General features: G+C 41.4%; 1 protein-coding gene across 1 annotated transcript in view; it reads right to left on the bottom strand.

The window, feature by feature from the left end:
* Positions 1-11416: 11416 nt before the first annotated feature.
* Positions 11417-27316, bottom strand: part of trim8b (tripartite motif containing 8b) — a 76166-nt gene continuing 60266 nt past the window's right edge. The window contains exons 3-7 of the mRNA XM_055647009.1: positions 25989-26084; positions 23764-23997; positions 18800-18831; positions 17528-17643; positions 11417-13807 (exon numbers count right to left, since the gene is read on the bottom strand). Coding sequence (XP_055502984.1) covers positions 13137-13807; positions 17528-17643; positions 18800-18831; positions 23764-23997; positions 25989-26084 — 1149 coding nt within the window. The 3' untranslated portion in view covers positions 11417-13136. The remainder of the gene's footprint in view (positions 13808-17527; positions 17644-18799; positions 18832-23763; positions 23998-25988; positions 26085-27316) is intronic.

Genomic DNA, 27316 nt, shown 5'->3' with positions numbered 1-27316 from the left:
GAGAATCATTTAATAGTCTGATATCATTGGGTAAGATGCTGTTCCTGAATCATGTGATACGGGATATGTGATTCCAAACCATCACCTATCCATGTCTTCCAGAGATGCTGCCTAACCTGCTGAGTTACTCCACCACTTTGTGGGGTTTTTTTTGGTAAACTAGCATCTGCAATTTCTTGTGTCTAGAATCTTAAACATATCAGTAGGTTTTTTTCCAATGTCAATAAACCTTTATGGGTAAGTCAAGACTCCACATATTTAATGAGTTGGGACTTGAATCATACAAAATGGCGGCAGAAGCATGGTGGCTCTTGCCTCAGTGTAATCTGCTGTTCCTACTCTTTTACTTTAAGTATGATTGTGTCTACATACAGTGTGATTTTTACTGAACTGCATACAAGAAAGGAATTTCACTGTACTTAGATTCATGCAACAACAAGATCCCATTGACCTATTGATTGAAAAGGAACTGACTAATGGCTGTGAAACTATACTCATAAAACACATTTTGTTCACACCTCAGCCGACTTGCATAGTCGCTTTAAAAGTGGTCCCACAAAACAGAATCCCTGCCTTGCAGCTTGGGAGAGATGGTAAAGGCCTGTGTTTTTGAAAAGATTTCAAACAAGGAAGAAACCGTGGACACAGTCCAGCACTTGCTCAGTAAACAAATCCTCTCGGGGACTGCGTTTACAAAAAGGAACCGTTCTCAGTTTTCCAAACGAGGTTAGTAACTTAGGTATTTGGTCTGAAATCTTAGGAAGATAAGTGGTGTTGCAAGATTATATGTTGGCCTTGACTTTTGTGGCTTAGTGAGGCCTGAACTCTAGAAAGCTTCCTCCAAGTGCCATTCACCATTAGTGGAGTGACATTTATTTTTTCTAGTGTGTGCATGATGATGATGATAGATTTGCCCTTGTGAATTACTGGTGAGGGTTAAAGCATTCTCCACACTGAATTAAAATTCCCAGTGGGCGGCACGACTCACGTCGCAGCGGCCTCTGTAGTCCGTCTGTCTTTTTGTTATTTTTTGTCCCGTTTTAATGTAGTTTTTATTTATTTTTTTGATGGGGTGTGTGTGTGTGTGTGTGGTGGGGGGGGGAAACTTTTAAAATCTTTCCCCTGCATGGAGGTCCTGACCTTTTCCCTGTCGGGTTTCCGTTGTCGTTGGGGCTGCAACGTGGATCGGCCTCCAGCAGGAGCGACCTGGGGCTCCAGTCGCGGAACTGCGGAGCTACTCACCGTCGTGGAGCTGGCCAAGTTCGGAACGGGTGGAGCTGTGGTGGCGCGCTGCTGCGACCCGACCCCCGAAGATTCGGAGGCTCCAACCGCAGGTCTGGTGGACGGTGACACCGGGAGCCCGCGGGTCCCTGCTAGGAGACCGCTTTTCAGGGCTTTCGCAACGGCGATTTCTCCTGCCCAAGTCGCGGGGTCGATGAGTGCCTGGAGCGGGGCCTGACATCGCCCGGCGCGGCTTCAACGGCTGCGGGACTTTGCTAGCGCCCGCCGGGGGCTCCAACACCAAGACCCAGAGCGCGGCCTTGCATCACCCGGCGCGGCGTTAATGGCCACGGGACAATTGCCATCGCCCGCCGGGGGCTTTGACTCTGACATCGGGAGGGGAATGGGGAGTGCAGGGGAGAGATAAGTTTTTTTTGCCTTCCATCACAGCGAGGAGGAGATGCGCTGTGATGGATGTCTGTGTAAATTGTGTTGTGTCTTGGGTCTTTTTTTCTTGTGTGTATGACTGTAAAAACAACATTTCATTTGAGCCTGTATGAGGTTCAAGTGACAAATAAATTGTATTGTGTAGTGTAAATGGAAATTCTCAGAATCCTTTAACATCAAACAGAGATGCAGCACAGTGACACAGCGGTAGAGTTGCTGCCTTACAGCGCCTGAGAGTCGGGTTCGATCTTGACTACAGGTGCTGCCTGTATAAAGTTTGGACATCCTTCCCGTAGCCACGTGAGTTTTCTCCAGGAAGTCCGGTTTCTTCTCACATCTAAAGATGTACAGGTTTGTAGGTTATTTGATTTTGGTTAAAAAAAAAAAAGTGAATTGTCCCTAATGCGTGGTATAGTGCTAGTGCATGGCGGTTACTGGTCGACGTGGACTCAGTGGGCCAAAGGACCTTTTTCTGCACTGGATCTCTAAACAAAACTTTCACCCACAATGTCTGTGCTGAACATAATGCCAAGGTCAACACTTATCTGCCTGTACATAATCCAAATCCCTCCATTACCTGCATACCTGTGTGCCTACTGAAATGTCTCCTAGATGTCACTATCTTATCTGCCTCCACCACCATCCCCAGCAGCATATTCCTGGCACCCAACACCCTCTATGTAAAACACTTGCTTCACACATCCCCTTTAAACTTTGCCTCCCTCACCTTAAAAACTATGCCCTCTAGTATTCCCTATCTATGCCTCTCATAGAATGTAGAACATGGACCAATACAGCATAAAAACCCACAATGTTTGTGTCGAACATGATACCAAGTTAAACTGATCTCATCTGCCTGCACTTGATCCATATCCCTCGTGTGCAGCACCCTCGTGTGCTTATCTAATAGCCTCTTAAACACCACTATCACATCTAATTTTATAAACTTCCTCAACTGTCGCATTGTCTTGAATCAGACCTTATAGGACAGACCCTCTGACCATCTTGAATCGGACTTTACCTTGCACTAAACATTCCCTTTATCATGTATCTGTGCACTGTGGATGGCTCAATTATAATCATGTATATTCTATCTGTTGGCTGGTTAGCACGTAACAAAAGGGGTGGAATGGTGGCGCAGCGGTGGAGCTGATGCCTTGGATGCCAGAGACACAGGTTCAATCCTGACCACAGGTGCTGTCTGTACAAAGCTTGTACATTCTCCCTGTGACCGCATGGGATTTGCCCAGGCGCTCCGGATTCCTCCCACACTCCAAAGGTTTGCAAGTTAATTGGCTTCGGTGACGATTGTAAAAAATTGTCCCTCGTGTGTAGGATAGTGCTAGTGTACAGGATCACTGGTCGGCACGGACCAGTGGGCCGAAGGGACTGTTTCCACATTGTATCTCTAAAACTAAAACCTTTTCAGTGTACCTCAGTACTGACAATAAGCTAAACATCTGTAAGTATGTTAGAAGGAACAGCAGATCATAAGTGATAGTAGAATTAAGCCATTCGGCCCATCAAGTCTACTCCGTCATTTAATTATGGCTGATCTATCTCTCCATTCTAACCCCATTCAGATGCTGGTTTTAACTGTAGAAATAAAATGCTGGAGTAACTCAGTGGGTCAGACAGCATCTCTAGAGAAAAGGAATAGATGAAAAGGGGTCTTGAATTGAAACGTCACCTATTCCTTTCCTCCAGAGATACTGTCTGACCCGTTGAGTTACTCCAGCTTTTTGTATTTAAACTTCTATCAGGTCTAATGTAAATGGTAAACCAACAAGCCTCAAATTGAAGTTTGTGGATGTCTGTATGAATGCACAATAGGTCTTTGGCTGGCTGGACTTAGACAGCTGATAGCAATTAATAGGGCGGGCCTAATGGTTTTGTTTCCTCTGTGAAAATATAAACCAAAGTCCCCGTCCCTCTCAGCTGATGAGCTTGTGCTTCTGGAGTTGATAAACTACATGGAAACATTTGGAACAAGGTGTTAACAAAAAAAAAAAATTGGTTTGCAAAGCTGTCAAAATTGGAGGGAAAAGAAAACAGGTTCCCACTCTTGCTAATGCCAGAGCATATGCTGGCACATAGACTGCAGAGCAAGTATCTGAGCTCGGTCTCCATCCAGCACACAAGCATGTTGCCAAAGCTTTTAATTTCGCAGTTCAACCACACAAAATGTTACTGTTCACTGCTGCTGATTCTGCATTCACTCTCTAAACCAATTTAAGTCTGGTTCCTCAAGTACTCCCCAATTAAACTCTTGCATGGCAAAAAAATAAGAGAAGTCGTCCGAGTAGCAGAACCCAAAATAATACATCATAAATTGCAGAGAGTTGCAGATGTGGCCCAATCCAACACACAGACCAGACTTCCCCACCACCGAATCCATTAACACTTCAAGCTGCCTCGGAAAAGCAGCAAACATAATCAAAGACTTGTCCCACGCCAGTTATGCCTTCTTCTCAGTGCTCCCATCGGGCATAAGACACAGTGGTTTGAAAGCACACAGCACCAGACTCAGGTACAGCTTCTTACCCCGTTAGACTTTAGAACGGTCCATCTGTAAGCTAAGGTGTTGTCCGATTCATAGAAACATAGAAAATAGGCGCAGAAGGAGGCCTTTCGGCCCTTCGAGCCAGCACCGCCATTCACTGTGATCATGGCTGATCGTCCCCTATCAATAACCCCGTGCCTGCCTTCTCCCCATATCCCTTGACTCCACTAGCCCCCAGAGCTCTATCTAACTCTCTCTTAAATCCATCCAGTGACTTGGCCTCCACTGCCCTCTGTGGCAGGGAATTCCATAAATTCACAACTCTCTGGGTGAAAAAGTTTTTTCTCACCCGTCTTAAATGACCTCCCCTTTATTCTAAGTGTGGCCCCTGGTTCTGGACTCGCACAACATTGGAACCATTTTTCCTGCATCTAGCTTGTCCAGTCCTTTTATAAGTTTCTATAAGATTCACCTCAACCCCATTGTGAACATTGGACTTTGTCTATGGCATTCATGTGCTCCAACACATAGAATTATATTCTACACTCCATCTTCACCTTTGCTCTATGTATTGTATTTGTACATAATACATTGATTTCATGAATATAAATTATGTATTATAGTTTAGTTTAGCTTGCCAAATTTGCCAATTTGGACCTTTCCCACTTCTGAAATGAGGCGAAATATTTCTAATTATTGCATCCATGCAACAAAAGGCATTCTATCTATTGTAAAATTGTTTCTTTTCATGGGATCTTAAAACTAGTAGGTCAGTTTATTGTAATCACAGGGAAAAAAATCACCAATGACTTTTTCTTTCACAGAGATGTGGTGTGGGCATCACGTGTGTATAGATACAGGAACTCACTAGCAGCGTGCTGGACACAGGGGCAGCTCAATGGGGCAGTGGTAGAGCTGCTGCCTTAGAGCCAGAGACACGGGTTCAGCCCCGACTACGGGTGTTGTCTGTTCGGAGTTTGTACGTTTCCCTCTATGCTTGCGTGGGTTTTCTCCGGGTGCTCCAGTTTCCTCCCACACTCCAAAGACGTACAGGTTTGTAGATTAATTGGCTTCAGTAAAATTGTAGGATAGTGCTAGTGTACAGGATGATCACTGGTTGGCATGGACTCAGTAGGCCAAAGGCCCCGTTTCTGTGCTGTATTTTGAAAGTAAAGTGTAAAGACACCATGCAAATAACAAGCTCTTCAGCATAGAAATATATCCTTGGGTCCTACCTGCCTATGCCAACCAAGGCACTGGAGTAACTCAGCGGATCAGGCAGCATCCCTGGAGAACATGGGTATCAATGTTTCGGGTCAGGTCCCTTATTTACTGATTGTAGTGGAGAAAAGAGATGTGGAAGCAGAATAAAGCAAAGCAAACGATAGGTGGATACAAGAGAGGGGATCAAATGGCCTACTTCTGCCCTTATGATTTGTAAACTTGAAGAGAGTGCAGGGGTGGGGGGGGTTGATTGGATGGTAAGTCACTGCAAAAGATTCTGGGATGAGGAGTGAAGACATGCAAATGGAAGGGGATGGGAAAGGGCACGCCTCGTGTGGTATACAGGGATCACGAGGGAAAAATTGCTTACATTTGGTCCGCATCCCCCTGAACATTGCAGCAAAACATTCTAAAGATGCATGAATAATCCGTTGATTTGAATTTCTGTAATGTTGCTTATTACTCAAGGGTCTATGTTAAACAGTGCCGCTATGAGCATGGGACACAGTGCTAGTTTCAAATCATCACATTTAGTCAACATTTTTTATATATTTTGAACCTCATCTATTCATATCTTTCCAAGATAATACTTTGTTTTTTACTGCAAAAAAAAAAAAAAATCAAAATACAGCTTCACCCACAAAATGTTATGCAGGGAATATAAAGATATGGATCACGTGCAGGCAGAGATCAGTTTATCTTAACATCATGTTCGGCATGGAAATTGAGGACCCAGGGCCTAACCTAGGCTGGACAATCATTTTGTTGAACACCTTTGCTCAGTCTGCCTGGACCAACTTGATCTCCCGGTTGCTAAACACTTTAATCCTCCTCATTCCCACACTGAGCTTTCTGTCCTAGGCCTCCTCCATTGTCTGAGTGAGGCTAAATGCAAATTGGAGAAACAGCATCTCATATTTTGCGTGGGCAGCTTACTCAGTGGTATGAATATTGATTTCTCCGACTTTGAGTAACCTCTGCATTCCCCTTCTCTCCATCCTTCGCCCACCAAAGTTGCACCAGCTTCTCGTTCTCACCCAACAAACAGCTAACGATGGCCTGTCTCCTATATCATCATTACTTTCTTGCATATCTTTCATTTATTGTTCTACACCTCTCTAAATCATCGTTTATATCCCTCATTTCCCTTTCTCGTGACTTTCAGTCTGAAGAAGGGTCTCGACCCGAAACATCACTCGTTCCTACTCTACAGAGATACTGCCTGTCCTGCTGAGTTACTCCAGCTTGTTGTGTCTATCTTCGGTTTAAATTAGCACCTGCAGTTCCTTCCTATACATTTCGCCTGTTCTTGTGCTGTACTTTTGTAGGTTGTTCTATTTATTATAAATGTCTTGGACTAAATAACATGGCATAGTAAGGGCAAGGTACAGTCAAAGTCATACAGCACAGAATCTCCTTGTTCCTGATCTCTCCGTTGCCAAAGATTTTAAATTCTCCTTCCCATTCTGACCTCTCTGTCCTGGGCATCCTCCACTGTCAGAGTGAGGCCACAGGCAAATTGGAGGAACAGCACCTCAGATTTCACTTGGGCAGCTTACAACCCAGTGGTACGACCGTTGATTTCTCCAATTTAAAATAACCCCTGCATTCCCTCCCCCCTCGCTAGTCATCCTACAAGTTCTACCATTAACATCCCTGTATCCTTTCATAACCACCCCTTCCCCAGCCAACAATGGACCATTGTGGGCTCTGCCCTTCCTTGGTCATCTGTTGCCGGCCCCGATTTGTTCTGGCCTTTTCTCTACCTCTAGTTTCCCCCCCTCTACTTTCAGTTTGATGAAAAGCTCCATCCAAAGCGTCACCCATCCTTTATCTCCAGAGATGCAGCCTGATCTGCTGAGTTACACCGGCAATTTGTGTCTGTCTTAAGCATGGAAACAGATCCTTTGGCCCAACTCGCCCTTGCTGACCAAAATGCCCCAACTCCACTGGTCTCACCAGCCCACGTTTTCCCCTTCACCTTCTAGTCCTAAAGCTAGTGTTCATGTAATCTACCCAATGTTTGGATTTGAGTGTCTACCCATTGCCACCAGCTACATCCATAATTGTTTTAAATTTATAAAGCATAATCGGCATCGAGGCAAAACATCACGTCCAACTGATTTTTCTTGCTTAAAAAAAATAATTTAAAAAAATGGCATTCCAATTTGATAAAATGCCTCTATCAAAGAGTATTTTCTGAAATAAATGCAGATTTTTCTGGGCCCTTTAGCAACATTGCTAACACATCAAAATCATTCCAGTGAACATCAACCGCTGACTCATCCAAATCCCTCTGAACAACCAGCCTGCAGTTTCCCTTCTCATAAATAATACGCATGTGGAATAACTTACCGAGAAAGGCATCAATGTAACTATAAAAGGCGCAAGCTGCAAATTGTTCTGGTGTAAATAGGGTTTAGGGGATACATGAAAGATTAAGATTATTTTCCCCCATCAGATTCATTTTTGACATTCTAGTGAATGTCTTTTTTAAAAAAATTTTTTTGCCTTAATTTACAAGGACCTCTAGGTTTAGAGATACAGCGAGGAAGCAGGCCCTTTACCCACCGAGTCCAGCAGTCGCCCTGTACACCAGCGTTATCCTATGCATTAGGCACAATTTGCCATTTTACTGAAGCCAATTAACCTATAAACCTGTACGTCTATGGAGGAAACCGGAGCACTCGGGAGAAAACCCAGTCACAGGAAAAATGTACAAACTCCGTAATCTGCAGTCAGGATCGAACCAGAGTGCTGTAAGGCAGCAGCTCTACCTCTATGATCAGTCTGAAGAATAGTCCCAACCTGAATCGTCACCTATCCATGTTCTCCCGGGGTGCTGCCTGACCCATTGAGTCACTCCAGCATTTTATCTCTTTCCTTTGTAAACCAGCATCTGCAGTTCCTTGTTTCTACATCTCTTGTACTAGTTTGATTTATTTGGATTTACATTTAGTAGATCTGATGCTTGGATAGCATGCAAAACGAAGCGTTTCACTAAACCTCAATACACATGACAATAATAAATCTAAATCTAAACATAGCCGTTATTCCCTCAAGCTGGAATGGATTGTTACTGGACGTACATTATCAAGCTAAAGTTGATCCCATTCATTCAACCCATATGATATTTCAGAATGGAATCTGCAAGGAATTTCTTCTTTATTTGGACAAAGAATGAAGTTCCAAGATGTGACTTCTTCGCCACTACTCTGGCTGTGGTGGATCACACAGCTAACCAACTAATCAAACTGGCACGTTGCAGCCCGGAGAAAGTCGTCATAATAATACGCAAAATGTAATTACTTCCCAGCTGTTATCAGGCAACTGAACCGTCCTCTCACCAACTAGAGTGGTCCTGACCTCTCATCTACCCCCTTGGAGACCTTCAAACTATCTTTAATCGGACTCTATCTTGCACTAAACATTGTACCCGTTATCCTGTATCTGCATACTGTAGACAACTTGATTGTAATCATGTAGTCATTTCGCTGACAGGATAGCACGCAACAAAATAGCTTTTCACTGTACCTCGGTACACATGACACTAAACTAAACATTTTCTTCTACATGATCATTAAATATCCTGGATTAAAGCAAGTGTAACCAGAAATTAATTTTCCCAGTAGGTCTAAACGCAAGTTACAGCTTTTGGTAAATCTCATTGCTGTTAGGATAAAAGTGTGTTATGTCAGGCTGAAGTTGAGGGAGAGGGGGAAAAAACTGGGAAATGTGGAACTATTCACTTCTCATCACTAATTGGGAAAAGATTGGAACAGTAACAGGCTACTTAATCATTATAGGACACATCACATGCATCTAAGGAAGGGGAATCACTTTTGATTGTGTATTTAAAAGGTTGCAACTAGGACAATGGAGAAGGCAAGCAAGTTGAAGTGTTGTACTTAGTCTTTCAAAAAGCCTTCAGTAAAAGTCACCATACAAGAGATTTACAAAAAAAAAGCACACATTATTGGTAGTAATGCACTGGCATGGAATAAAGATAGGTTAACGGAAATAATTGATAGGAATGGACAGGTTATTTTAGGAACATGTGGACACAGGGAACTTCAAACTGCAGTAATTCAGCAGGTCAGGCAGCATCTCTGAAGAACATGGACAGGTGATGTTTCAAGATGGGCCTTTCTTCAGTGTTTGTCCATGTTCTCCAGAGATGGAGCTTGACCCAGAGTTACACCAGGTCATTTTAGGGTTGGGGAGGTTTTGACCATCACACCATCTGTATCACTGATTTTGTAATCACTGATTATCACCCGCTGAGTTTCTCCAGCACTTTCGTCTACCTTCGATTTTCCAGCATCTGCAGTTCCTTCTTAAACATCTGTATCACTGATTTTGGTTGAGGTTACCAAGTGTAATATATCCAGGTTTGTTGAAGATACAAAGGAGGGGGTCACTGTGGACTGTGAGGAAAATGCCAAGTTTCAGGTGGGTATAGAAAGGCTACATAAAGATGAGAGAATGTGTCAGATAGAATATATGGAAATGTGAATGGTCATGCATTTGGATAGAAAAGTATCAAATTTCCACAAGTAAAAATATTTTAAATGGCAAGATACTGAAATATGAACAGCTCGGATCCCCTGAATGTTAACATGTAAACCAATGAGCATTAATATCAAGATACAACAAGCAATTGGGGAAATAGCAGGTTGGATTTTATTGCAAGAGATCCAAGGGTAGGAATGGTTGCTGTAATTATTGACATATATCTATTATTGTCACGTGTACACTTTAGACTTCAGTGATACAGCGCAGAAACGGGCTCTTCAGCCCACCGGCTGCGCTGACCCGAGATCAGCCGGTACATTATTCCACACATACCAGCGAGTTTTACAACCTCCACAACAAGGCGGCAAGTTGTTGGAATGTGGGAGGAAACCGGAGCACCCCGAGAAAACGTTGTGTTCTTCAGGTAAATCATCCATGGATGATTAAAATTATGCAGGACTTGCTACCTGTTCGTGATAATCCACATCTGGAATACTATGAACAGGTCTTTTCACTCTACCAAAGAAAGAGTACATCTGCAATAGGAAAAGATACAGCAGAGCTAAACTCAGTTAATCTTTGGAATGATGAGAGATGGATCAGATTGGGTCTACCCTTCAGAGTTTAGAAGAATCATTTCCTTAAGACAAAATGCTTCTGAGCATTCATAGTGTTGAAGCAGATGTTTCCCAGGCTGGAGAATCTAGAACCAAAGTCGTGGTCTTTGAGAGTACTGGATTAGTTTATGAACATTAAGGAAATCAGAGCTGGAAATAGGATTGCGCTGGAAAGTCGGGCAGAGGTCAAAGATCAACCGTGACTTTACTAAATGCATAGCAGGCACCGGATGCAAAGTGACCTCCTCTTGCATCCACTTCTTATGATTCAAACTATTAGTTCAGCAATAATAAGGTGCAGGAAGGAACTGCAGACGTTGGTTTACACCGAAGATAGACACAAGGTGCTGGAGTAACTCAGTCGGTCAGGCAGCATCTCCATGGAGAAAAATGATGGGTGACATTTCTGGTCGGACCCAAAACGTCACCCATTGTTTTTCTCCAGTTTCTGCCTGACCGTTGGGTTACTCTAGCACTTTGTGCCTATCTTCGGTATAAACCAGCATCTGCAGTTCCTTTCGAGACATGCTACAGACAAGGATGGATGTATGCATGCCATAATTTCACCCAATTCCTTAAACACTTGTGTGTTAAACTCAGGATAGTGAATACTATCCATTTCATAGCTATTCCATTTAAGTGAAGATTGCAATTCTACCTAATCTTTGCTTCACCAGCCGATTACAGGGTAGGTACTTTAAAAGGGGGATTAGTGGACAGCAGGAAGGAATGGGGAGCCACGCCTGCTTTTTATTCTCCTCTTCCAGATATACAGGGATCAAACATAGTAAGCCCAGCTCTCATTAGAAATCACGTCTGGTCTCTTTTGTGTCTGTCGGTCAGTCGTTGGTGATCAAACATGCACAGGAAAAAAGACAATTCTCAACTCTGCATGTATACATGTTTATTCAATGCCTTAAAAGAAGATATTGATAAAGTGACATGAAATAGGTGGTTAAGATAAACCCTGCATAACCTGGTAACTATAAGTATTTGAGAAAGACAAAATACCAACAGTTCTCGATTTTACTGATTACAAGAGTTTTTCCAAACACTAACATTCACCCTTTTCTGCAGGGACAAAGTAAAACAGAGCTCCCATGGTCAAACATCTATGGACCATCACCATACAGTTAAAATACAGCCAAACCTCGTTACAACAAACCTTCTGTTACATTAAACTTTGCCCAGGTCCCCTGCTGAAGCTCCATTTTATTTTTGATTTTTGAAAAAAAAGTCTAAGGAATTCAATCCCTCAATGAAATAAACTTTGTTATAACATGCAGACCAGCAGATTCATTGGCACCATTTGTAATGAATCTTTTTGTTTCTCTTTTGCACAATAAAATGTTCTTCTTGCCTTTCACAGGATAGTCTACTTCCACCAACATTGCCCAGAAAGGAAAACCAAACATAATAAAAAATTTAAAATGGGGGTGGAACAATTTTCCCAGCAGTCTGTGGTAAAGGAATGAAATCGGACCTGGAGCTCAATCCTCAGCAAAGCAAAGCAAAGCATCCCTCCCCCCTCCCCTCCCCCAATCCCACAGCCGATAAGACCACCATGGGTTAGTAATAATGAGGTTCCACTGTAATAGCCCACTCGATACAATGGGCCAGAAAAGATGTTTGTTCGACAAACTGATCAACATTTTGAGCATAATTGTAAATCACCCTCTATCCCCACCATTTTCTAGAAATAAAACAAGATTCCCAATTCTCCAGTTTTCTTTTCCTACAGAATACTAATTTAAGAAATGTCCATGTTATGCATTAAGCATACTCCCAATTATTTATTAATATATAGCTTACAGGACAGCATTTGCCTTCTCTTCTACCTGGTCAGGAACCCAGCCTGACCAGTTTCACAATCTGCATTGTAGTAGTCCCATTGTGATATTTTATTTTTATTTTTTTTTAAAAACTATGATTAAAGTGACAGGCCAAATCTGCCATGCTTAATTAGGGTGTAGTTTCCCCTATCCAGGAAGCCAACGTCCCACCTTGAACTTTTTTTTTTTAGAAAAAAATATTTTCTTCTTTGATTTCTTTTTCCACGTGGGAAGTCCATACTCAAAGGAGTTATTGTAAAAGAGCACTGGGTAACTATTAAAATTAACGCACAACGACTTGCCAGAGACAAGTCCACTTGACGTTGTGTGACAATCGCGAACACTTCCAGTGTCAGGGCATCATTTCCCCTCAGACCCCCCTATTCAACAGGTCAGACAAACTCTGCCAATGCCCACAGCGTTAATTTGTGCTTCACTGTCAAATGGTACCTCTGCTTTATTGCTGCTATTATACCAGAGCACTATATGATTAACTAATATTAAACGCTTCTGCAAAAAAGTGCTAAGAGTTTTCATATAAAAATTCTGTTATGGTTGCGGCACTCCTGGCAGAAACAACCAACAAAAAAAAAAAGGAAGCCATTTAATACAGAACGTCTCCATTCGTGAATGGATCACTAAACCCAGTACTGGAATTCAATTGCACAAAAAGTTTACATCATGTGCGGAATGTATTTTCTAACTTTTTTTTAAGCAAATGATCTGAAATTAACATTTAGAGAAAGAGGAAAAATTAAAAAGGAAAATGCACACTGTTCAAAATGTATGATAGACAGAATTTAGAAGATTAGCTTGTGGTGTAGTGTTCAGTGAAGCGTTGGTCATGTAGCCTGCAGTTATCTTGCCTGCAGTGTTGTTGTGAGATGCTGATCCCATGCCATACGATATAAGGGACTGAGGTACCGAGGGAGCAGGCGGAAGAGCATGTGCGTATTCCTGCGACGTCACAGACCACGGGAAGGTGCCCGATCTGCTGTATGGCTGGTGTCCATTGTGGTTCGAAACAGAAGGCACGCCAGAACAGAAACAGTTATCCACAGAGCAGACGAGTATTTTGCGGCCTCCGTAGCCGACAGACTGGGAAAGTACAGACTGCTGGGAGGGCGTGCTGTTGGGATAGTGAGTAGTATTGAAGACTGGCCCCGTGTGAACGGGCTGTGGGCCGCTGGTCAGTCCCACGATGTGTTGGGAAGAACTGCACGGCACTAGGGACTGTGCCGACTGACTCTCGACAACAGCCCCACCCTGGCCCATGAACTGGCTGGCAACATTGCCAGCCGTCACTTCTAGGAAGCCGTTGTCCACACCGGATGTCGTGGGCATTGGGAAAGCAGTGGAGTGCTTGCGTTTTTCTCCAGCAGAATTCGAAATGTTGCAGGTGTATGCAGGGACGCTCTGCAGAAATGGTACCGAAGTGCTTATCGTTCCTGTTAGAGGACAGTAAAGAGAAATAGGTTACACGAGGAATCTACAAATCTCCACAAACAAGTGCACATGTAGGTGCTTTAACTATTGCGCCAATTTCTATTTTGTTGAAAGAAAACATTTGATTAGCATTTCTTCCACTTTCTCTGAAAGAATTCAGAGACTCGGTATTTTCACCAATTCATTCACCTGCGAGAATCCACAAAACACAGCGGAACATTGAAACAGCACAGTGGCGAAGCGGGAGAGTTGCTGTCTTACAGCACCAGAGACCCTGGTTCGATCTGTCGGTATGGAGTTTATAAGTTCTCTCTGTAACCGTGTGGGTTTTCTCCAGATGCTCTGGTTTCCTCCCACACTCGAAAGGCGTGCAGGTTGGTAGGTTAATTGGCTTTGGTAAAATTGGAAATTGTCCCCAGTGTGTAGGATAGTGCTAGGGTACGGGATGATTATTGGATGGCGCTGACTTGGTGGGTTGAAGGGCCCTTTTCTGAGCTGTATCTCCAAAGTCTGTGAACCGATTCATCCCCCTGTGAGGCTTTTGATTGAATTGAGGACAGGATTGAACCAGAGTCGCTGGCGCAGTGAGAGCAGCTGAGTTGCTGTGTTTTTTTTTTAATGCTACATTCAATACAATAAACATTCTACAGTCATTTCTCTATACGTGAAGAATTCATTGCAATCACAATACTTTATAGAGCGGAACATCTGCTTAATTATTCAGTATACAATACAGGGACACTTACAAACCAACTTTACACCTTCCAGTTCTTATGTTTACTCGGAACACAGACACGACTACATTTAATACTGCCCAGTCATGACTACATTCAATTCTATACAAGCATGACTACATATAATGTATTCCCACCTGACCAAAAAAGGTGCGATGGCTGTTTTTATAACAGCACTCAAGGTTATAACCCTATGCCACTGGTTAATAGCTAACCAAATGCATACAATTAGACCAGTTCAGAGACAAGGACCAGTGAATGAGTTTTTTGTCCACAAAGCGACATTTTTTCATGTTCAGCTTTCCTGCTGCTAGCTGACAAATGAACAGCTTTTTATTAACTTCATATTTTAAAGTAACTTATTGAAGATGTATTCTCATCTTCTGGGCACCAATCCACAACCATATAGATATATATATATTATATATATATACACACACACACAACATGAAATGTTGGAGATAAATTAAAAAGGTTTAACAAAAATCTATGTTTACATCGGGTTGGTAGGTTAATTAACCTCAAAATAATCCATCATGTGAAGGGAGTGGATGTGAAAGTGGGTAACACTGAACTAATGTGAACATGCCCGATTAATGGTCAGCATGGATTTGGTGGGCTGAAGAACCCGTTTCCATGCTTTCAGTCAATCAATCAATCTGGAGCGCTGTCACTGAGAGCCCAGGAGGACCTCCCTCATCACATGGAGCCCCGCACCCCATGGTGCCTGCCCAGCATCACCTTATCCAGTGTAACCGGGGAACGCAATCACCGCTGTCCCTGCTGCTGGTTACCGTATCCAGAGTTTAAACGCAAAGTGGGAAGTCTGGGACGTTGGGGTTGCAGCGTGATGGGACGTGGAATCCCTGTCCCGCTCCAGATGGGATTCCCACGACCAACTGCCCACCAGGAGTTCAGGGTGGAGGGACATCGGCCTAAAACGTTAACTCAGTTTCTCCTTCCAAAGATCCCTTCCTAACCTTCTGAGTGTACAAGTTTTTATCAGCCAAATGTATTTTTGTTACCACAAGCTAAAAATACTGAAGGCCGGTTGTTACATTGTTTATTAGAGCTGATAGAAGCAATTGCTTCTCAATTTTAATGCCCTGGCAATTTCAATAGCCTGCTGCCCGTGTTCTTAAAGAGAAAGTCCACTATGACTGAAACAGTTATCAAGAGGCCCGTAATAACAAAGGTTTACTGTATTGTGCAGCAGACACTTCATGAATGTTCCCGTTAAAATCTATTATTTCAAACTAGCCGAGTACTTTACAAATGTTAAGGGTATAGCAGCTCATCAGAAAATGGAGTGAATTCAACATTTTATAATCCAGGAGATTTTAGATTTTGGTAGGATTAATTTTATCAAGAGAACATCAAGTTGAAGTTGTCAAAACTGGTATTGGATAAAATGATAGATGAAATTTGAGAAAACAAGAGGAATTTAGCTAAGTAAACCACTTGCATAGTAGCAACCAGGACCAAAAGCGTTATTTAGCAAACAATGCACCATAGAACAGACGAGAGATAATTCAATTTGGAGCTCTCATGCAAATGTGCACAGAATATCGCACATCCAAAGGATTTGGAAAGAAAGACAAAGAAGACATCCCAGAGTGCAATTTTGAAACAGGAACATTTGGAAAGCAAGCGAAGAATAGTAATTTAAATATTTTTTCAGGAACGTCAAGGCAATGTTAATCCTTCAGAACACATGTGAAGGCAATAATGCAAAAGAAAATAAGGAATTGGCAGGCTTGAAGTACTCTCCATCAGTTTTCACTGGTAGCAACTGACAGACTAATCACAGGAAGCAAGTAATGTATCTAACATTTCAGAGACTTAAAGTGAATCTAGGACTGAAACTCAAGGTTCACATAAGCACATAAATAAAACAATTCATAGCACTAAAGGAGTTTAAATCTCCAGAATCTGATCATTTGTACTTCAGGGTTTAGCCATAAACCAGTTGTCCAGTTCAGGAACTGTGCACTTAAACTAGAAACCACAACATTTAAATCCATTATTTAAGATAGGTTGATTGAATGCAACTGGGAGTTTATTGACAGATCGATTGCTCTGATATTGTTGGAAGTTATGAAAATGCATAATTAAACCAGGAAATGGGTACTTGGAGAACCTTGAGCTGATCAATGGGAGCCAATATGGACCAGTAGAGGGTATGCTTTGTCCAAAATAACTTAAAAGTTTGAGGAACACAAGTATTAAAATTAAATAATGACATTGGCAGATTAAATGAACAAAACATAATGTCAAGTAAAATAAAAGTAATAAGAGTATACCCAATGACATTCAAAAGTCTGACAAGGCAGGACTACACAGTGAATAGTAGGGCTCAGGAGAGGGTAGTAGAGCAGAGATATCTAGGAGTGCAGATACATAGTTTCTAGAAAGTTGAGTCACAGGTAGATAGTGTGGTCAAAAATGCTTCCTTCACATTGGCCTTCATCAGTCAAGTATTGAGTATAGAAGTTAGTGGGTCATGTTACAGTTACACAAGATATTGGCGAGGCCGCATTTAGAGTATTGTGTTCAGTTTTGGTCACCATGTTACAGAAACAATGTTGTCAAGCTGGCTAGGGCTTTATACCTTGGAGCACAAGAGGATGAGGAGTGGTATTATACAGGTATAAAAACTCATGAGAAGAATAGATCAGGTAAACACAGTCTTTTGCCCAGAGTTGGGGAATCCAGAACCAGAGTGCATGGATTTAAGGTGGGTGGGGGGGTGATTTAATAGGAATCTGAGGGGTAATTTTTTTTAAACACACAGTGTAAGCTAGTGTAGATTGGGTATGCTGGTCAGCGTGGGCAAGTTGGGCTGAAGAACCTGTTTCCACGTTGTATGACTTCAAGACATTGGTTCCAATTATGCCAAGCATTCAAAGTATACTTCATTTAAAAACAATACTTGGTATGTCTACATAGCACGTTTTCTATTTTGAAATAGGTTTGTGTTATTATTACCTTCAAGCAACTTTCTGATGTGTTTCTCCTTCTTACCAATTTCACTCAAGAAAGGTTTTGGCTGGAGGTGACCAAATTTAGGTGGGGGCAACCCATTTCCTGTACATGCCTGAGTCCTTGAAAGAAAAATACATTTTATGAACAAGAAATATATTGCTTTCAGTTTTGCATCAAGCTCGGAATTTTTTCAACAATTCAAGGATAACCATCTAACCAATACATTTTAATACTTTTTAATAAATATCTGCTCAAAATAGAATAAAACAAGGCCTGTGTTATGCCTCAATGGTACAGGACAGCAGCACCGTGTCCAACCAGAGCCTCAGCCGTTAATGAAGATCAGACCCATTATTCATTGGGTAATTTGTATCCAAATAACAGTCAGTTATTTCAGATTTCCTCTGAATAATCTGGCGCTGTTTGTTTGCGAGGATGCACTTATTTGCGAGGGTGCACTTACTGATACTGAAGGTGGGTGACACCATGCAAAAGCACCAGACAACTATGGTGTTTTGGGAACCGGCCTTAAACTTCTGGAAGATTAGAAAAAGGCTCAACACTGAATAAGGCACACTAAACTGCATTGTCATTTGCAAGAACAATTTATTTGTTATCTGCTAGTCTCTTAACTCTTTAGTTAAGATATCAGATATTATATTGCTTCTGGACTAGTATTACTTCTGACGTGCACAGTTTCTATTTAACAATAAATTGGGTAGAAAAGATTTTGAGCAGTAGAACTGATTGAGAGTCGAATTACTTCTTGCAGCTAGCCTGCTTCACTTGATCTTGGCTTCCTGCACGCAATACAGTGGAAGAGGAAATGAGAGTACTTTGTGAGCAGCATATTAAGTCAAAGCAGATCGTATGACAACAACCCCAGTGACCCTATCTACATCATTCAAATTTGAAAAGGTGTTGCGATTTTAAAGAATTGTTCAATTAATGGAATTAACATTAACGTCAATAGTGCAATTAGTGTGCAGGAAGGAACTGCAGATGCTGGTTTAAACCGAAGATAGACAAAAAGCTGGAGTAACTCAGCGGGACCGGCAGCATCTCTGGAGAGAAGGAATGGGCGACGTTTTGGGTCGATACCCTTCTTCAGACAATTAGTGTCTCAGTTCTCAGGAAAGCAGTACTTTTGCTGAGATTAGTAATAACATCCAACTTACAAAATGGCCAATTTCAACATTCTCTCATATGCAAATTCTCAAATTCCTCCCACTCTTCCATATTTTGTTTGTACAAAAACACAACATTAATGCTTACCTTTCCAGTAGAATTTTTACTGATTTTGTATTCTGAAAGAAAGCAAATAGATAAAAGTTACAAAGCAATCTATTATTTTCATTTATTTTCAGGATCTGAGTTTTTCCTAACAAATTTCTCTTAAAATGCAACTCCTACTGATGAAACAAGTAGAAGAAATAAATATTCTTCTGTAACCAGGGAAAAATAATCAACTAGAATGACTCAAGATTGGCCTCACTCAGCTAGAAACTGAGTACCAAAGTTGGCATATTATGACCAGAGGGATGGGGTTTAAAGAACGGAGAGAAGAGATAGCATTGATAAAGATTTATGGCAATGAAACCATCAGCCCAGAACTTCCTGCTAGTGGTTTGCGCCTAGTGATCACCATTGTCGCATGTGTCAACTAGATTTACTTTTATCAATCCACTGATAGCGAATTGTTACTCGGAAAAAGCACCTTGATCCAAGATGGCACAAATGAGGCCTATCCATGAAAAATTGCTGGGTAATCTGTATCTGTTAAACCAATTAAGGACCAAATGTTTCAGAATGGCCAGAGCATGATACTTAAATATTTAAAGAATAATTAAACAGGGCAAAAATCTAAAAACTGACACACTTGAAAACACAACTAATAATATCTAAAGCAATCTCAGCTAACTAACTAAAAGTAAATTATCTTATACTTTTCCTTGTGCCCCTCAGCCACCCCATGCTATCCAAAATGGTCCTACTATTTCTACACTGGATTAGATCTGGTACAGAATTAGCAGGAAAAATGCTTCACCATAACTGCAACTTCAAGCTCCATGACAAGACCAATGTTAGAGAACTTCCTGGAAATTGTCAGAGCTGCGCCAAGTGTTTGGGACCTCCATGCAAGCACAGAAACACAGAATCCTAAATCTGGCAGCATTTTGAGAAATACCCACAATATCCCTTAAAGGTTCCAACTAATTATTTGGAAAAGATGCTGTGTTTTTTTGACTTTATAACTATAACTGATGGGGTAAGAATTGATATGTAAGGGAATGAAGGCTGGCCATGTTTAATGTACAGAAATCAACAGCATCCAAATTGCTGGAGTAACTCAGCGGGACAGGCAGCATCTCTGGACAGAAGGAATGGATGACACGGAGAGGTGCATTTTGGGTCAGGACTCTTCTTCTTCAGACTGAAGGAGTATGATGAAGAATCTCAAGCTGAAATGTCATCTATCGATGCCCTCCAGAGACACTGCCTAACCTGCTGAAGTAGGGTGCAGTGGTAGAGATGCTGCCTTAGAAGAGACAGAGACCCGGGTTTGATCCCGACTATGGGAGCTGTATATAGACTCTCGCCATGACCGTGTGGGTTTTCTCCAGGTGCTCCAGTTTCCTCTCACACTCCAAAGATGTACAGGTTTGTAGATTAATTGGCTTTGGCAAAATTGTAAGTGGTCCCTAGCGTGTAGGATTGTGCTTGTATATGGGGTGATGGTTGGACAGCGTGGACTTGGTGGGCCAAAGGGTCTGTTTCCCCGCTGTATCTCTGAAATCTAAAGTGTACTTTGGGTTCTACACAAGATTCAAGCATCTGCAATTCCTTGTGTCTACACATCAGCAGATCCTGACAAGATGCATCGTAGGTCGCTGCCAATGTGGCAGAGGATCCTGTGACAAAGCTAAAATCGTCCAATCTTCCCCAAATACAGGGAATGTACCAGAGGACTGGGAATGGCAAATGTGTTCACTCATGTCTGTAGACATGGCGGCTAACCGCAGGCCAGTTCAATCCTGGTTGCGAGGAGGCTTTTTTGATGCAGGCCGAGAAAACATTAAAACTTATTTGGAGAAGCACGAGTAAATAAAGGAGAGCCAGTGTGGATTTGTTAAATAGTTATATCATGTTTACCCAACCTGATTGAATTTTATGTGGCAAGAGAGAAAGTTGAAGAAAGGAATGCAGCAGATGTTTGGCTATGCAGATTTCAAGAAGGTATTTGATTAAGTCCCAAATAAAAAGGTCAGTTTGTAAAATTGAGGCTCAAGGAATTAAAGGATAACCTGCATTGTTGATGGGAAATTAGATTAAAGACAGAAAGGAAAGGTATATAGATACAATAAACTGCAGATGCTGGTTTATTAAAAAAAAAGACAAAGTGCCTGGTCACGTGGAGGGTGAGGCAGCATTTCTGAAGATCATGGATAGTTGACGCTTCGGGTCGGGACCCTTCTTCAGATATATGTATGTTGTCTGGCATGTGAATGGTAGACAGTTGCATTCTGCAGGTATCAGCGACAGACCACTGCTTTGTTTGGGAACACATTAATTCCTTAAATATGGGTGTAGAGACAGACCATTTCTCCAAGGCGTCTATTACTATCTTCATTTATCATATCTCCATATTTGTGGATCACAAAGCTTAAAAATGTAATAAACAGCGAGAATAGCAATATGGATAGGCGGGATGAATGGGAAGATCAAATGCTGATTAAATTTAATATAAAGAAATGTGAAGTGATGGTCCTTCTGCCAAAGTTGAAGGAGTCACAATATAGACTAAATGGCAGAGTTCCAAATCCGTAGAATCTTTCAGATTAAGAGGTCAGGTTGGTGAAGGCGAGGTTATTGTGGTAAAGCAAAGGAGATTTGATAGACAGATACAAGATCATGATGGGTTACAACAAAGTTGTTCCTACGAGCAGACAGTTCCAGGACCATGGGGCAGAGAAACAAAGTTCCACAAGTTCACGTTATAGGTGAATTAGGCAATGGAGTCTACTCTGCCATTCAATCATGGCTGATCTCTGCCTCCTAATCCAATTTTCCAGCCTTCTCCCCATAACCCTGACATCTGTTCTAATCAAGAATTTGTCTATCTCTGCCTTAAAAATATCCACAGATTTGGCCTCCACAGCCCTCTGTGGCAATGAGTCTCACAGATTAACTACCCTACTCCATCCAGACGGTACAGGAAAGGATTAAGAATGAAAGCAGTTTAGGATCCAGAGGTCGTTGCCTGCAAGGGCAGTGAAAACAATATCAAATCAATACTTGCAAAATGGATTTGGCTGTGCATTGAAAGCAAATAATTTCAGGGCTATTGGGAAAGAGTGGGGGAAATAGGGCTGATCAGATTGCTTGACTACAAACTGGCATGGATTCAATGGGCTGAATAGACTCCTTGTGTGCAGTAAATTTTCTCGGGGATGGAATAATAAATGGCATTCTTCAGATAAACTGCATTCTTTCAATGTCCTTTTGCCTACAGAAACAGCCAAATATTTATTTTACCAGAATTACACTCAACCAGGTGCCCCATAAGGCAGGAGGGGGAGAAGAAATGAAAAGCAATGCAGTGTTTAAATCCTATATTTTTCTGGAACATAAATAAAAAACCCAAAATAAGTGCACCACCATAAATTACTGCCTTGTATTTGTGCAATATTCCAGACCCCATGTAAAACACGTAGATTGGACTCTCTACGCTAACTTGATGTACAAAAACTTGTGAGATGGCAAGCTTAAAAATTTATAAAGCAAATGGAGGAGAAAAAACACCTGCAACTGCAGTTATGGCAATCCATTTTGGAATTTAATTTCATAATTATAGATACTAAAATCTGCTCAGGATCCTATATCTGCTTTCCTAGGATCCTGCATATAACAGGCTGTTTTCCTATTAAGAATAAAGATCTTCAGTAAATATTTATATATAGATAATGATCCCAATATATTTTTTTTTTTAAATGCATCCTCATCAAACCGTCCAGATTTTCAGACAGGAGAGATGAAGGTGTCCAGAGTAGGGGAATCGACAGGTAGATAACCGAGGGATAACTCACCAAAGGCTCTGGGATCACCATCGGAACTTGCAGGCGCATAGATATGAGAGGTACCATATTTAACTCAAATTAGAAAATGTCACTATTTTTTCCCCACAGTAAAACAGATATTGCAAGAGATCTACCAGCAATATGATTTTAAAAAAAAGGCCATACAGAACAAGAATGGAAAATGACATATGCTGGTTAGGTATGCCATGTTCACAGTCTACTCTTTCAATTTATTACGTGAAGAAATAACACAAATTAGGGAAAATACAGGTACCCTTGCACTATCTCTGGGCATTAAAATTAATACTAGCATTGGCTTTCCCCATGATTCTTAGTTTAGAGATACAACATGGAAACCGACCCTTTGGCCCACCGAGTTCACATCGACCGTCATTCATAATAGTTCTATGTTATCCCACACACCAAGGGCAATTTACATAGGCCAATTAACCTACAAACTCGCACGTCATTGGGATGTGGGAGGAAATCCACAAGGTCACAGGGAGAACGTACAAACTCTGCACAGACAGTACCAGTGGTCAGGATTGCATCAGGGGGCCTGACACTGTGCCACTCACATTCTTATGGCCACGGTTATACTGAAAACTACCTGTCTCAATAAATCACATGACAATGTGTGCTTTCTGCAAGCCATGTGTTATGTAACTGAAACCTTGCATATCTATTAAGTCTGCACCTTTATATGTTATGCTTTGTACTAACACTTTTTTAAAAATGTCTACATTTCCGCTGTTTAATTAAAAATGTAAAAGTGTTATGTTAACTAAAGAAAAAGGAATAAAATGTAATAATAATGAACTACAGATGCTGCTTTATATCAAAGATAGACACAAAGTGCTGAGGTAAGTCAGTGGGTGAGGTAGCATTTTCTAGTGGAAATTGACAGGTGACGTTTCAGATCGGATCTAAAGAAGAGTCCCGACCTAAAACATCATCTATTGATTTTGATGCTGCCTGACTTGCTGAGTTACTGCAGCACTTTGTGTCCATCTTTAAAAAATACAGAATATTTGATTGAATATGGAGTTTAAATTATCTCCCCACCATCTGGACCCATTTCACCCAAATGCCATACTTAAACTTAAGTCATCCGGTCATTTCACCGGGTACAGTTCGGAGTTACTTTTTAAAACTTATTACCTTCATGAATGAAATATCCTCTGTCCTGTCCCACATTTTTTGGACTGAATTTAATAATTTTTTTGCTTCTTCCAATCGCTCATTTAGCTGATGTACTTGCGATGCATTCTCGTCGCAGAATTTTGTCCGTGTTTTATCGATCAGTTCCAAAGTTTTTCCCAGGTCCTCTTCCAGAATCTGACGCATTTTCTCATACTGCAAGCGCACTTCCTCTTTCAACTGATGCACTTTTTCCTTAGGAAAACAAAATGGGCAATGGCAGAAATTATTCAATTCAATTGAGTACAGTTCCAAATGTAACATTGTAAAAGAATTGGAAGTCCTGGAGAAAAAGCAAAAACATCTACAAGGATAATATTAGAAATGCATTGTTATATTTATCAAAAAGAAGGGCTGAGCATCTTTCTTCCTGAAAAGTGATGGTTTCTACATAACATAAGCGATCCTTAACATGAAGGGCACAAATGGGTAGAAATTAATTTTCTGTTGCATGCATTGTAGTAACAGGTGCAAATTTATTTCAGCCTTTGAGATTCAGTTCCGCTAAATTCAACAGAACAATATTCGGCTTATACAGCAGGGTTAATTCCTACCCCAAACTAGATGCCACAAATACAAGATAGTGAAGAATCAAGAGGGCAATTTCCCCAGACATTGGTGAAAATGTAGAAATTACCTTCCAGTGAGTGGGGAGAATAATATAGGTGGATAATAAGGAGAGTTTAATCTCATGCAGATACAGAAAATTACGTTGGAAGTGTTAGGGGAAAAATAAGAGGAGATTAGAGTCAAGCACAAGACATGCAATCACGTCAGTGTTTATGTAATTCTTTCTTCGACACTCCCCCAGGTAAATTGTTCAAAATCTAATAAAGGTTATCAGTGCAGATTTCATTTCGAGCAAATGGCGCTTTTGTCTTCATTCTGTTGAAGCACCTATAGGATTTGAAAACAAGATTCCACTTGAACTCCTTTTACACTTACTGCATCATCAGGCTGCCCCAGATTATTTCTCAACATTTAATTATTTTCACTGGAATAATTTTAACATCACGCTTGAACCAAATGCCATAGTCAATTTGCAAGGTACCACAAAGAGCTTCAGCTAAATTGAACCTGGTGACATTAAGCAAGGTGATGCCGGCCTCATGCAGAGCCCAGTATTAGGTCTTATACTTTACTTAGAGATACTGTGCAGAAACAGGCTCTTCGGCCCACCGAGTCCACGTCGACCAGTGGTCACCCTGCATACGAACATGATCCCACACACTTTAGGGACAATTTACAATTTTACCAAAGGCAATTAACCTACTATGTCTTTGGAGTGTGGGAAGAAACTGGAGTGGCCGGGGAAAACTCACACGGACACAGGGAGAACGTGCAAATTCCGTACAGGCAGCACCCATAATCAGGATCAAACCCAGGTCTCTGGCGCAGTAAGGCAGCAACTTTTCCACTGCCCCTGTTGAGGCCAGTTTAGCATCTTATCCAATGGAAGATGACCGACAACAGAGCACTCCTTTAACTGTAAAAGGTGTCAGCCTAGATTACATGCTTGTATTAAAATTGGAGTTTAAACTCAATGATGAGACGCAAGCCAAAATGAAACTTCAGGTGGGCCTCAAATAGTTTATAAAGTCTCAAGTAGGTTATGAACCAAAAAAATTTGGAATGAGAATAAAATAAGATAATTCATTTTTAGTTTTAGTTTAGAGATACTGCCCTTTGGCCCATCGGTCCATGCTGACCAATGAACACCCATTCACACTAGTTCTATGTTATCCTACTTTCACAACCACTCCCTACACACTATGGGCAATTTAGAGGCCTATTAACCTGCACATCTTTGGGATGTGGGAGGAAACCGGAGCACCTGGAGGAAACCCACGCGGTCACAGGGGAGAATGCACAAACTTCACACAGGCAGCACCCAAGGTCAGCATCAAACCTTGGTTTCTAGCGCTGAAGCAGCAGTTCTACTCGCTGCGCCTCCCTTAATTCTTGGGACAGAAAAGTCAGGAGACCAAGAGGGGAATTTAGAATTGGAGATTTAACCAAATGATGATTTGCCTACTTAATGGCAGTATTCATTAGCATGACCAGGGCACTGCTCCATTGTCAGAAAGGAGGAAAGATTCCTATTGGCTCAGCTAACCATCTTGAAGCAACCCCATTTAACATTCATACAAAATTGCAAGCCGACAAAAATGTTTGATTTCACTTACCTCAATCACACTTTTATCGGTTTTCAATTTGTATATTTGTTCTTCGATATCCTGTTCTCTTTCAGACAGTCTCTCCTGTTGTTTCATCAGCATTTGCTTTAAAAAGGAAATAAAGAAGAATGACTCAGCTATTCAAAAACAGTCAGAAGAATAAAATGCAAATTAACTATGTCGAAAAATTAAGAAATGTTGAGTCCTCGTATGAATCAGCCCATCCCACTCTTTCTCTCCCCCCCCCCCCGCAGCAATCGCAAAATATTTACAAAAATATGACTACCAGATTGACAAAAGCTAACGACCATTTGCCTTCAGATCATACAAGAGACTTTCGATGCTGTAATTTGGAGTAGACATGAAAACAAACTGTTGGAGAAACTCAGTAGGTCTGAGCGCAGAGGGACTGCCAACGTTTTATAAGTTTCTTGCTGACATTTGCTTTAAATCTAACCCAAGACGACTGCTACTGGCCTACATGGTGACACTGAACCCAATGTAAAAATTAAAGATAGACTAAGTGCTGGAGTAACTCAGCGGTTCTGGCAGCATCGGGACATTTCTTCACCCATCCCTTCACTCAAGAGATGCTGCTTAACCCGCTAAATTACTCCGACACTTTGTATCTATCTTCAGGATACACCAGCATCTGCAGTTCCTTTCTACGCAGCAAAATAAACATTTACAGCCGAAAATAGATTAGGAGTGGAATTAAGAGCACTATATACCTCATAACTAGGAATTGCTAAACCCATTGTCGTTACTTCCTCTAGGTTCATACGAACATTTTGCATCTCTCTTTTCCTTTTATCCTCTCCCCAATCTTTTCAGGTATTTCAGGACCTGACTCGTCACTTGGATTAGGTAATACTGGCTACAAAGAAAGATGCAAAAATCCTGACCCGAGGAAGTGCTCCTGAAGTCAGACATAAGCAACCAGACGAGATGGAAAGGACAAACAAAAAACACGCAAGTTGGCAGTTTTGTGCAGCCGGATAAATAGTGGCCTCTGTTGAAAACCGGGATCACATTTATTAACCACCACTGCAACCAATATTTAACACAAGGAAGTCAAAAAGGATAAATCTATTGTTGAAAATGTTAAAACTAATTTCCTAATTTTGCTCCCCCCACCCACCTCTTCTAGTTATGGAGTTTTCGGTCCTTTGTCTCATTTGCCCTTAAGTATATGCAAGGGAAAGAAAAGCAGCCAAAAAGAAACAGACAGAACATAAAGTATCTGCCAAGGAAGGTATTTACACTCCAGTGCAGGAAATGCTTTGCAACTTCCCAAAGCAGATGGACACACAAGCTGTACTTTCACAGCAGAACAG

This window comes from Leucoraja erinacea, chromosome 15 (genome assembly GCF_028641065.1).
Source record: "Leucoraja erinacea ecotype New England chromosome 15, Leri_hhj_1, whole genome shotgun sequence".
NCBI classification, from domain to species: Eukaryota; Metazoa; Chordata; class Chondrichthyes; order Rajiformes; family Rajidae; genus Leucoraja; species Leucoraja erinaceus.
The sequence above is the reverse complement of the archived record's forward strand: the minus strand, read 5'-3'. Positions and strand labels throughout refer to the sequence as shown.